The following is a 10987-nucleotide window of genomic DNA, read 5'->3' as shown; positions in this document are numbered from 1 at the left end:
AGCTTAAAGGGGCATTGGAGATCATCTAGACCAGGAGTTCTTAACCTGGGGTATGTGAGCTAGGTTTACAAAATCGGTAACTACCTCGACATATTTGATTTCCCCCGTATTTTATTTTGTGCTTTAAAAAATATTGAGGTGACCATGGGCTTCACCAGATTGGCAAAGGTTAAGAACACCTGATTGAGTCCAACTGCCTTATGTTATAGATGAATAAACTGAGGCTGAGAGGAGCACGAATATGCCTAAGGACACATAATAAGTGGACCTCTTGTCCAGAGCTCTATCACAAGAGCTTTTCCAGGAGCCCTGAAGACCAATTTAGCACTTTGTTTCTTTCCTCGCAAGTCTTTGGGCACTCTGTGTCTTCCTGACGTCCCCCAGGTCTCCCTGGGATCCCTCAGGAAAAATCTGATTGCCTCATTCTTGAGAACGAGCAAGGGGCCCTTCCATGCAGAGCAATCTCCCCTACAGCTACTAAGACCCGAGAGGCCAGTATTACCGGATCTCTTCTCTCACCTCCCTCTTCTCCAGAGGATAGGGGAGGGGTTGGAGGACGATAGGGTCAGGAAGAATTGAGGAGGCAACAACCCGACCCCGGAGCCCATGGTGGAAGGAAGTCAGGGGGAGCACCAGACTAGAGGATAAGCTGGGCCCACCCAAGTGGGTCAAGCAGCCTTAACCTACCGGGCTGGCGCAGGACTAATGAAGGCTGGTCGGAACCTAAAGTGTATATGTGCCCTGTTGTGGCTGGATCACCGGGTTGGGGGTAGGGGACCTGGGGACACACAATTCTTGATTGACTTTGGGCCGCCCGGGCAGTGACGTGAAGGCGGGCGGGCCCCTTTGTGACGTCACAATCAGCTGTTTGAGCGTTCCAATTTGTGCCGTGAGCCCCGGTGGATCTGCTGCCAATACACCAACCCCCGCCGGGAGCGCTGGAAGCAAAGCTCGCATCCCCGCAGCCAGCTAGCCCCAGAGCCAGCCCCCAGCCATGCTGCTGTACCTCTAAGGAGCCTCCTGCCCTGGGACACTCTGCCACACAGCAGGCTCCCTCCCCCTTCTCCCGTCGCCTGCTCCCCAGCTCCGGCCCGGCCAGCTCCGCGCTCGCTGCCCCAGGACGTGGCCGGCGAGTGGAAGCAGCCCCAGGTCAGTGCAGTCCGGACTGGGCCTCTCTCTGCAGCTCTGACCCGGGATGACCTGAGGGCTGTCAGAGTCGGAGCGTGGTGGGGGGCTCGGGGCTATTTTTGTGGCTGCTCAGGGACCCGCACCGCTCAGGGACTTCGGGGGGCCGTTTATGGCTCCGACTCCCGGCCCCCGGGGAACGGCGCGGAGGTGTGGGCGGGAAGAGCAGCCGTTGGAGGTCGAAGTGGGCGAGGAAGGGGGCTTGCGGCTCTCTGTCGGACCGGGGGCTGCTCGGGGGACCCGGCTTCAGGAAAGAGAGGACGCTCCTGAAGCTACGCAGATGCTACTGCGGAGGGGACTGAGCGGATTGGAGGATGCTCGGGGGCTCCAGGGATCGCGGCTTAGAGGCCTGGGTGCAAACCCTGCCTCTTCTGAACGCGGCGACCCCATGGCTGCGGAGGCTGGGCTAGGCTTGCCCGGGACCGCTGGACCCTTCCTCCCGCGGGGCTGCCCTCCCTCCCTCGCTAGAGATCGGGCTTCACTCCTGGGCCTTTGTCTCTTGGCTTCGCCGCTTCACCAAGCGCAGGAGCCTGGAGCCCTACTGCCCTCTGCCCATTGGCTCCCTGGGGTTGTCCAATGCGGTTACATCATCATATTTGCATATGACATTGAGTCGTCACCAAGGCCAGCTCCTCCCCGCCACCCTCAGCTCCCCCAACTCTGACTGTCCTCTGGTGACCCGGCCGGGTTGGAGCTGGATAGAGGCCTGATGGGGAGAGGCCTGTGGCTGGACTGGAGGGACCCGGGAGGGTTGGGGGGCGGGGGTTAGAGTTCGAGGAAATGACAATTACTAACCTGAAGCCTGACATCTAGGTTTAGTGGGTCTGGTCTCTCCATAAGGCCACCGAGGGCAAGTAATGATGATATGCATTAGACTTTAAAACTCCTGGGAAACTGAGACCTTTCTGTGCGATTAGAGAAACACAAGCTCAGGGACTCCAAGAGTTGGAAGGCTGATGCTGATGCTGTTTCCCCTTAGCCTACCTAGCTCTGACTTTCACTCCATAGTGAAAGACTACCCTGGGAATGAGGGAAGTGAGGCACCAGTGGCAGGTAATACAATCCTGGAGCTTATGACCTGTGGGGCAACATTGCCTGTCTGTGGTCCAGTTGGAGCTGGTGAGGTTTGTATTACTTTTCTCTGCTGGCCTGTCTGCTTTTCTGCTGCTCTCCTTGCCCTTGAAGAGGAGCTAGGTTGAGTGGGCAGGCAGAGAATAAGGCAGTTATCCTTCTGGAGGGGTAGGGTGGGAGTGGTGCTAGTGGTAAATGTGCATAGTACTTGGCCTGTCCATCCTGCTTGATGCAGTATAAAAAGCACTGAATTTGGGGTCAGATTACTTAGATCCCAAGCCAGGCTGAGCTAAGATGGGCTTCTTGGTAATTTTTTCTCGCTTTCCAACTGTCAAGTTTCCCCATCTGTAAATGGGGACAGTAAGACTGCCCACCTCACCAGGCTGAAGCAGGGTAAGCACCCACAAAGCACTATAGAAATGTGAGCTGCTGCTACGATGATGATGATGATCCCCTTTCCTGTTGAAGCAGTTGTACCTGGAGGAGACCAGGCGAGCATTTGGTTGAGAGGCCTAGTTTTCAGAGCTGAGGTTCTGGGGTCCCATTCCTAGCTGTACCACTGACTCACTTGGGAGCCATAGAATCTATTTTGGGCACCTCTTGCAGTGACTAAAGGGATTTGTCCTCCCAAGGGCTATTTGGGGAAGTTAAAAACAAGGAAGCTGCTTGGCTAGTAGGAACCTGCTTGGGCTCTGATGCACCCCTGAAAGTGGTGGGATGGGACTGAGTGAAGGTAACCAGGTGTGTAAGGATCCCAATTCCTGACAGTTGTGTGGAATGCTCAGTTCATGAACCAAATCTGCCTTGATCTTCAACTAAGCCACAATATCCTAGGATGTCAAAGCTAAATGTGACCTTAGAGACTACAATGTCCAATCTTCTCATTTTACAAAAGGGAATGGTTTGCCTAAGGTCACACAAGTAATAAGTATCATAACCGGAACTGGAACTCGGGTCTCCTGACTCCAAATCCAGTGCTCTTTCCATCATATTTTGCAGCCCCTTGGACCTCAGAGCTCTTCTCCCCTACTCATCACTCTCCCTATGGTGCCAAGCCCCCTTTCATAGGCTGAGCTATCCCTTTTCTTGGAAGTGAGAGAGGTCTGGTACAGGGAATACATGGTGAGGGAACTGCCTGTACCGATACATATCAGAAACTCTCCAGCAATTTATAGTTTTACTTGCCTGGGGAACTGACTTGCTCAGAATCATGTAATCCAGTGTCAGAAGTAGAACCTAAGCCTGGGTCTTTTTGACCCCAAAGCCGGATTCTCTATCCACTGTCTAGGCTTATTTTAATCCCCTAAGACAGGCCACCATTCAGACTCTTTTAGGACAGATGGGAATACAGGATGCACTGGACAGAAAACCTAAGTGACTTGATGCCCAGTCTCAGGCCTGGAATATCTGGGCCCAAGGCTCTGAATTGTCTCAGATCAAATAGATGAGAATATTTATTTAGCCTGCTGTCCTTGGGGGATAAGGAGGTATGGGAGGGAGTGGTAGAAAGAGGAAAATATTCAGTACTTATGGGAAAGACTGCCTCCCTGGGTCCACACTTTGTGTCTGAGGAGTCCTCTCTGGTGCAGGAAATCTTGCTCAGCTTTTAATAGAGGGGAGGGGATGAATTTCTCTGTTGTCTTTCTCCTACTCCCTCCAGGGAGTTTCCCTTTCCTGCCAGGGTTGAAGGTTCATTACCCTAATCCTACACCCCTTCCTCCAAAACTGTCCCCACTGGGATCTGGGACATTGCTACCTCCTATTCCAGGTCTTGGGGAGCATCCCTGGGTGGACAGAAGGGTCTTTCCTATGCCCAGCTTGAGTACAGATATGGGAGTGGGAGCCAAGACCTGACTGATTTTTAGCTTCCTTTTCCTCAGGTCTCTGTAGGGCCATTGAAGCTGGGTCTTCCACTGCTACCTCCCCCACCCCTACTTGTGCACCATGTTCCAGCGCCTCACCAGCCTCTTCTTTAGCACCAGCCCACCCTCTGAGGAGCCTCCCTCTCCAACAGCCTTCATCTGCCCTGAGGATGAGGAAGAAGTGGATGGATGGCTCATTATTGACCTGCCTGGTAAGTGGCTGGAGAATACCTTGGGTGCCTGGTCCAGCACATCCCCTGTCCCAGTCACAGCTCCAGTTAAGAGTCCATACAAAGGTCTCTGGGCTCAGAGAGCTGGGGATGGGAGTAAGGATAGAATTCCTGGGTCCTCATATCCCCCAAATTGGGAGGGGATGATGGCTAGGAGATATGCCAAAATTCTCTTTCAAGGCCCATTTGAAAGTATTCAAGTATTGAAAGTATTGGAGTATGTGGAGGTCCAAGAGAATGACTTCTATTGAAAGGGTTGGGGCGGGGGGGGGGTAGGGGGAGGGGGGGAGGATCAGCCCAGAGAAGGGAGTGTTGATTCTTGAGGTAGAAGATCCTAGGGAGGGGGACAGATCTGGAACCTGAGGGAAGTATCCAGAGGGGGATACTAGGCCTCTGACTGGCTGAGCAGGAGGGGATTGTTGCTGAGGCCAGAAGGGTCTTTCACAGCTCTCTTCCCCCTGGGGCAGCAGCTGCTTCTACAAGGGTTGGTCTTTGCTCTTGTCCTAGGAGAATAGCAGTGGGCCTGGCCTGGGGGAGGAGGAAAGAAGACTTAACCAGAGAAGAAGGGTACCAGCTGGGGGGAAAGGATACCCTAATGCCAGTGGGCTTTGGGTCTGACTAATTATTCCCTTCTTTTCCCTATCCTGTGTCCCTGTGTGTGTGGTGCCCTGCCCCTGCTGCTGCCCCACTCCCCTCCCCTCAGATAGTTTTGCTGCCCAACCAAGCCCCAAACCAGCCCCCTCCTGCTTGCTGGATGAGAGCTGGTTTGTTACCCCTCCCGCCTGTTTCACTGCAGAGGGGCCTGAGCTGGGGCCTGCCCACTTGGAAAGCAGCCCCTTGGAGGACCTGCTCATCGAGCACCCCAGTATGTCTGTCTACGTCACTGGCAGTACCATCGTCCTGGAGCCTGAGCCTGACCCCACGGTGACCCCACCCCAGAGCCCGCCCCCAGCCAGAGCTGGCTACCGGTGAGCCCCAGGGACAGGGGTATAGGGAAGGAAGAAGCTAGAATGAGACCAGGGTAAGGGGCAGGGCAAAGGTCTAGGGCACAGAGGGGATCTGAGAACACTGATGGAAAAGGCCAGTGGGGCCTGATAAGTGCAGCCTTCTACCAGACAGCCTACAGAGGCTGAGTCCTAAGGTTGTCCAGAGGCAGAACCATGTCTGAAAGTGCCACTTCTGCTGGTCTAAGCACCAGGGCAGCATTCTTTAATGGGCTAGTGTCACCTGAGATTGGGTCACTTAGGTTTTATAGAGACCTTTAGTGTTAGAAAAGGGGGCTACTGTATGTGTGTTTGTGTGTGGAAGGGGTGGGGGGTTCCCAATGGCATTTCTGCTCTGGAGCTGTGGTGATGGTTAGAATCATGACTGTCCCTGGGAGATCAAAGGGTGGAAAGGGAGGTGTCAAGCTAGGATGCACTGCTGTCCTTTTGTCCCAGATCACTAGGCTAGAGAAAAATTCTGTACAAGGTAGGGCTTGGTTATGCCTGGAAAGGCCAAGAATAATAGATTCCCTGGTGATGTGGAAGGTAAGGATAAGTAGCCTAAGCCAGGGGTTAACCTGTGTGTCTGTGTGTGTGCTTATGTGTGTGACAATAGACCTTTTTAGTCCATGAAGCCTATGGATGTGTCTTTTTTTTTTAAAGTTCACAGACCTCAGGTTGAGAACTCCTGGCCTGAGCAGGACTCTGGTCCTTCAGTTAGCCCAGCTTGATAGGGAGGGGAGTGTTCCTGAATAGTGTAGCCAGAGAGGAGCCAGAAAGTAAGGCTGGAAGAATCAAAAGAGGATGATATCCTTTGGGGAGGACTAGGAATGCTCTTTAAAGACAAGGAACTGGCATGTTCCTTGTAGGATGGACTGGGGGAAGAAGAAAATGGAGGCAGAGAAGTTAGGTCGCTAAGAGTCCAAGCAGGAAATGATGAAGCCAATCTCTAGATTGGCAGTGGAAAGGACACTGTGAATCAAAGCCTGGAATTAGGGGTCAGGCAGGATGGGGAGTTTAGGTGTTACTGGGGTCTGGGCAGTGGAGATGGGCCTCCTCCAAACCCAGCTCTGAGTCTACTATATGTCTCCTCTCCCCAAGGGAGGTCATGCAAGTACAAAGGGATCCAGGCCCCAGGCACCACACAGCCTCGATGCCCCCTCGGACAGCAGTGCTGGAAAAGGCCAGTCAGGCCCGGTGGGTGCAGCGGGCCCGCCAGAGGGCTGACAGACAGAGGCTGAGCCCAAAAATTGTCCAGCGGCAGAACCGTGTTCGAGAGCGCCACCCCCGCCGGTCTAAGCACCAGGGCAGCTTTCTCCACCAACCGTGCCAGCGCCAGTTCAATTACTGACGCCCCCGAGGTCACCTGTCTGCCCACTCTGGGCTGCTCCAATCTACACTGCTCTCAAATAAACCTCTCACCAGCCTCCCTCCCTCCCCCGCCCCCCCCCCCCCGCTGACAACTACCCCTTACCCACTTATTCTCACCAGCCTGCTCCTGCCACCTATTCTGGACCTAAGTGGTGACTCCCACATGCTCCATGGACCTGTTGCCCAAGGCCCTGCTTCCCCAAGGGAGCCTCTACCCAAGGAGAGGGAGAGGTGTAGCTAGCCATCCCTGTGGGGTAGCTGCCTCCCTCTGTTCATTTCCCTGTCCAGATGCCAGTCCCTTACTTTGGATCTCTGCATTCCCCAACTGATTCCTCCCACTCCCTACCTCTAAATCCTGATCCCCCTCTTCATCCTTGATCCCCATTTCCCTACATCTGACTCCACCTGCACACATACAAAACACTGGTTCCATCACAACTCTGTCCTTCCCTAACCTCTCTCTGAGGATATCTTGTCAGTGAGTGACAGAAGTCTCTTTTCTAAGGCTCCCTGACAAGCCTTGGCAACTAGGTTGCAATGCCCTAAGGCCCAGTTCCTATTGTCTTTACTCTAGGACAGAATCCTTAGAGCTGGCCCAGGTCTTTGAAGGTGAAGTATGTTGGAGAGGGCTGTGAGATGTGAAACTTGAGAGTGAAAGAATGGAGGGATTCAGACAGGAACAGAAAGTCAGAGACAGACTTGAGAAAGACAGTGAGTCAGGAGAAGCAGCTTTGGAGGAGGGAACCCCTGGATTTTTACTAGCTGAGAGGGACCCACAACCCTGGCTTAGAAAACTGCTTTTATGGAGTAAATAGGTGGTTTCTTCAGTCTGATGCTACCACACACCCACTTCTGGTCCAGGTGATTCCTCCCTCTCCCACCCTGCCCCAAACTTTTGGAGTTGGGGAGATTCAGGAGACCCTGTGAAGCCTGGACTAGCAGTTTTCCTGGGGCTGGGGGTGGGGGCTCTCTAGGGACTGGGTTGAGGGCAGTGAAAAGGATAACTTCTGACCTCAGCCTGATGGCTCTAAATGACTAGGCTGCTCAATTTACTTCCTGCCTCAACACCAGAGTTCTGTGCTTTGCATTATAAATGTCTCCCCCACCCTAGAGCTAGGGAGAATCCTCTTTGCTCCAGGATGGGCAGATCTTCTGGTGGTCCCCTTTCCCGTGTTGACTGCTGTTTAGATCCAGGCCTCGGAAGAAGGGCAGAGAAGCACCTCTTCTGGCCCTTTTACTGCCCACCTGTTCTGAGGTTCTCGCCCCTAGGAAACTAGAGTTAGTATCAACCTTTACTGAGGTTCCCTACTGTCTTTCCACCTGCAGAAACCAGGTGGCTGTTCTTTATTTTTTCCTGAGGTGTGTGGGACAGGGAGAGAAGGTCCCAAAACCATGGCCAGCCTCAGACTTAAGAAGTAGCTGCCCCTTTTGATGCTGTGGGCTGTGAATTCTGGGCTTAGATACCAGCAACTGTCCCCTTGCAATGCCCTGAATTGCCCCTGTCAGTTTTTCTAGATGTCATTCTTTTTTCCTGTCTCTTCATCTTGATTTATTTCTTACGATAGTTCTGTCTCTTGAAACTTTCAAGGATTTTTCCTCTAACACGAGTCACTCTGTCCACATAGTCCTTTTCCCATTACTTGGCCCTGGCTTTATAGCCAGAGTACAACAGGGCTGGCTTCCTGCATCCAGGTGCCTATAGCTTCGTTGCCACGTGGGCAGAGGCCCCCACCCCCAAGGAGTAAACGAAATTATTTTTTAAAAATTAAAACAAGATGACATTTTAAAAATACGTTCAGCTCACTCAGAAGTCAGTGACTAATATCGCACCTTGTCCCTCAACCCTTTTTCAGGAGTCTTTCCCTAAACCCCACTTCAGTGGCCTCACGCCCAGCTACGCTGCGGCTTCCCAACACCTGAGATTTCCAGAGTTCCCATCTTCCATGTCCCAGTGCTGAGGAGCTGAGTTTGATACCTAGTAACTGTTTAATGGGGACTGGAGCGAAGGAAGCCTGGAGAACAGGAGCCTACGATCCTAAACCTTGTTTGCCTCCTGTTAATGCCTCCCCTCACAATTCCTTCAAGTCTTTATACCCAAGGATCAACACAAGCTGATCATGAGACTTTTCTATCATCCCACAGACACTGTCGCATCTGAGTGTGGCAATATTTTATGTCTAGATTTTTAAGACCTGACACCGCTCCGTCCCCTGTTTGTTCGACTACAGAGCCACCAGATCTTCTCATACTATACGGACTGTGTATGTGCCTTTCACCCTTAGCATGGTTCAAGGTTTTTCAAACCACAGAACTTGAACAAATTAAGGAACCAGTGTATTCATGAAGTCCTATGCAACCTAAGACAGGGAGTCAGAGTTTGCAGTGACAACTGTCAGAGACATTGAGGAAATGACCAGTTTGTGGAGTATTAGCTAGACATCAGTATAACCAGCACTTCCACAAAATTGTGTGCGTGTGTGAGTGTGCGTGTGTTGGGGGAGATGCCCATCTTTTTGTTCTAAGAATTTGTTTTTAAAGGGTAAGCACTGTTCACAAGGGCAGCATCACTCTTTCCCTGTTGAGTCTTGAGAGCATGAACCTGCCCTTCCCTTGCCCCAAGTATCACTTCCTGGTCCCCTGCTCCCCACTCTTTATCCCACAAGGGCCATTGTGTGTGTGTATTTACCTGTACGGTTGTGACCGGTTTTAAGCATACATGTGCAACCAGGAATCCACCAATCCACCCCTTAGACAGAGCGCCTCCTCTCCTCTCTTAGAGGGCATCACTGCCCCCCCCCCGGTGCTCCAGATCTCGAATGCCTTACTAAATCCACATGGCTTTGAACTAGGGGGCTTAATGCAGACAAACCACCCACTTTCTGATACCTATGACTGTAGCCCTGCCACCTGGTTCCAAACAAAGCTAACAAGCTGTGTCTCTGTCATATGCTGAGCCCAGACTGTAGAAGGAACCTTCCTTAGGATGTTTAAAATGTGTATTGGTGGACTCAAGGATGCAACCACCTTGACGCTGTCATGGTGTGTGTGTGTGTGTGTGTGTGTGTGTGTGTGTGTGTGTGTGTGTGTGTGTGTGTGTGTGTGTGTGTGTGTAAGTAACAGGACTCTTGAGTGTTAGACTGTAACGCTATTCCTCTGTGGGGGAAAAAATTAATATAAAAGAAAACACAAGAAATAAAAATCTATTTAAAGCATATACTGAAGTTGAATTATCTTGGTTTGGGGTGTGCCAGAAATCCCATGCTTATGGGACACTGAGCAGGAAAAGGGATGTGTGGGCATACAATGGGATAAGGCCACATTCCTGGTCCCCTTTTGCTTCCTGATGGGTGATGATGATGGGGGATGCTGGCATCTTAAGAGAAAGGTCTGAGGCAAACTCAAGAATGGCAGCCAGCCCAGTGCTAAAAAGACCATCTTCATTCTGGGCTGCTCTGCTCTAAATGCCATGAGCCTGAGAGTCACAGGATCCACAGGCAGAAGGCTTGAATAGAAGGAAATAAGAGCATATAAATGGAGCACCATCTCTGAGGAGGAGCTAAGGTACAGCAAGCCACCCTTCTTGCTCAGGGCCTAGAAGGTCTAGCTGGGGTGGGCAGGTGTGGAGCCCCACTGGGCCTTCAGATGTGGCTCAGATTACCCCCTGGACAGGATGCTGGTCAGGATACTCTCTATGAACAGTGACTGTCAAGTGCCAAGAGAGGAAGGACCACAAATGAAAAGGCCTACTGACCTAATGGGAAAGATGACAGCACAGCCTGAAGCTGAAGACCCAGGGATAGAGCAAGGGAGGAAAGAGAAAGCAATGCACAGCCATCTTGAGCCTCCAAGGGCTCCAAGAAGCCAGTGTGCACCTACATCAAGGATCCCAGCCTCAGGGCTCAAAGCTCCTCTTACCTCAGCTGGGAGAGACAAGAGTAAGGGATAATAGCTAATATTTATATAGTGCCAGCTATGTTCCAGGCACTGTGATAAGTGTTTTACCATTATCTCATTTGATCCTCAACAACCCTGGGAGGTTGGTACTATTATTATCATCCCCATTTTACAGATGAGGAAACTGAGACAAAGAGGTGAAGTGACTTGCCCAGGGCCACAGAGCTAGGGTCTGAGACTGGATCTGAACTCAGGTCTTCCTGATTCCAGGCCTGGTATTCTATCCACTGGGCTACCTAGCTGCCCAAAGAACAGCTAAGAATTTGTGAACAGAATGGCTGATGCTCAGCATCTTCAATGAATAAAAGCTTCCTTCTATACCTAGGGTGAT

The 10987-nt window shown here is 51.9% G+C and overlaps 1 protein-coding gene across 3 annotated transcripts; it reads left to right on the top strand.

Annotated features, from left to right (window-relative positions):
• The first annotated feature begins 861 nt into the window (after nt 1-861).
• On the top strand, nt 862-9916 carry TP53INP2 (tumor protein p53 inducible nuclear protein 2). 3 transcript variants are annotated; one of them, XM_020998771.2, is made up of 4 exons: nt 862-1149; nt 4137-4330; nt 5145-5316; nt 6433-9916. In XM_020998771.2, the coding sequence occupies exons 2-4, from the start codon at nt 4201-4203 to the stop codon at nt 6680-6682; spliced, it is 552 nt and encodes a 183-aa protein (XP_020854430.1). In that variant the 5' UTR covers nt 862-1149; nt 4137-4200; the 3' UTR covers nt 6683-9916. The 3 variants fall into 3 exon arrangements, with proteins under 3 accessions (XP_020854430.1, XP_020854428.1, XP_020854429.1); XM_020998769.2 differs by having other exon boundaries at nt 5052-5316; XM_020998770.2 differs by lacking the exon at nt 862-1149 and adding an exon at nt 2222-2309 and having other exon boundaries at nt 5052-5316.
• The last annotated feature ends 1071 nt before the right edge of the window (nt 9917-10987 follow it).

This window comes from Phascolarctos cinereus, unplaced genomic scaffold (assembly GCF_003287225.1).
Source record: "Phascolarctos cinereus isolate Bilbo 61053 unplaced genomic scaffold, phaCin_HiC Scaffold_2;HRSCAF=192, whole genome shotgun sequence".
In the NCBI taxonomy this organism is placed as follows: domain Eukaryota; kingdom Metazoa; phylum Chordata; class Mammalia; order Diprotodontia; family Phascolarctidae; genus Phascolarctos; species Phascolarctos cinereus.
Note: the sequence above shows the minus strand (reverse complement) of the source record. Positions and strands in the feature narration are given on the sequence as shown.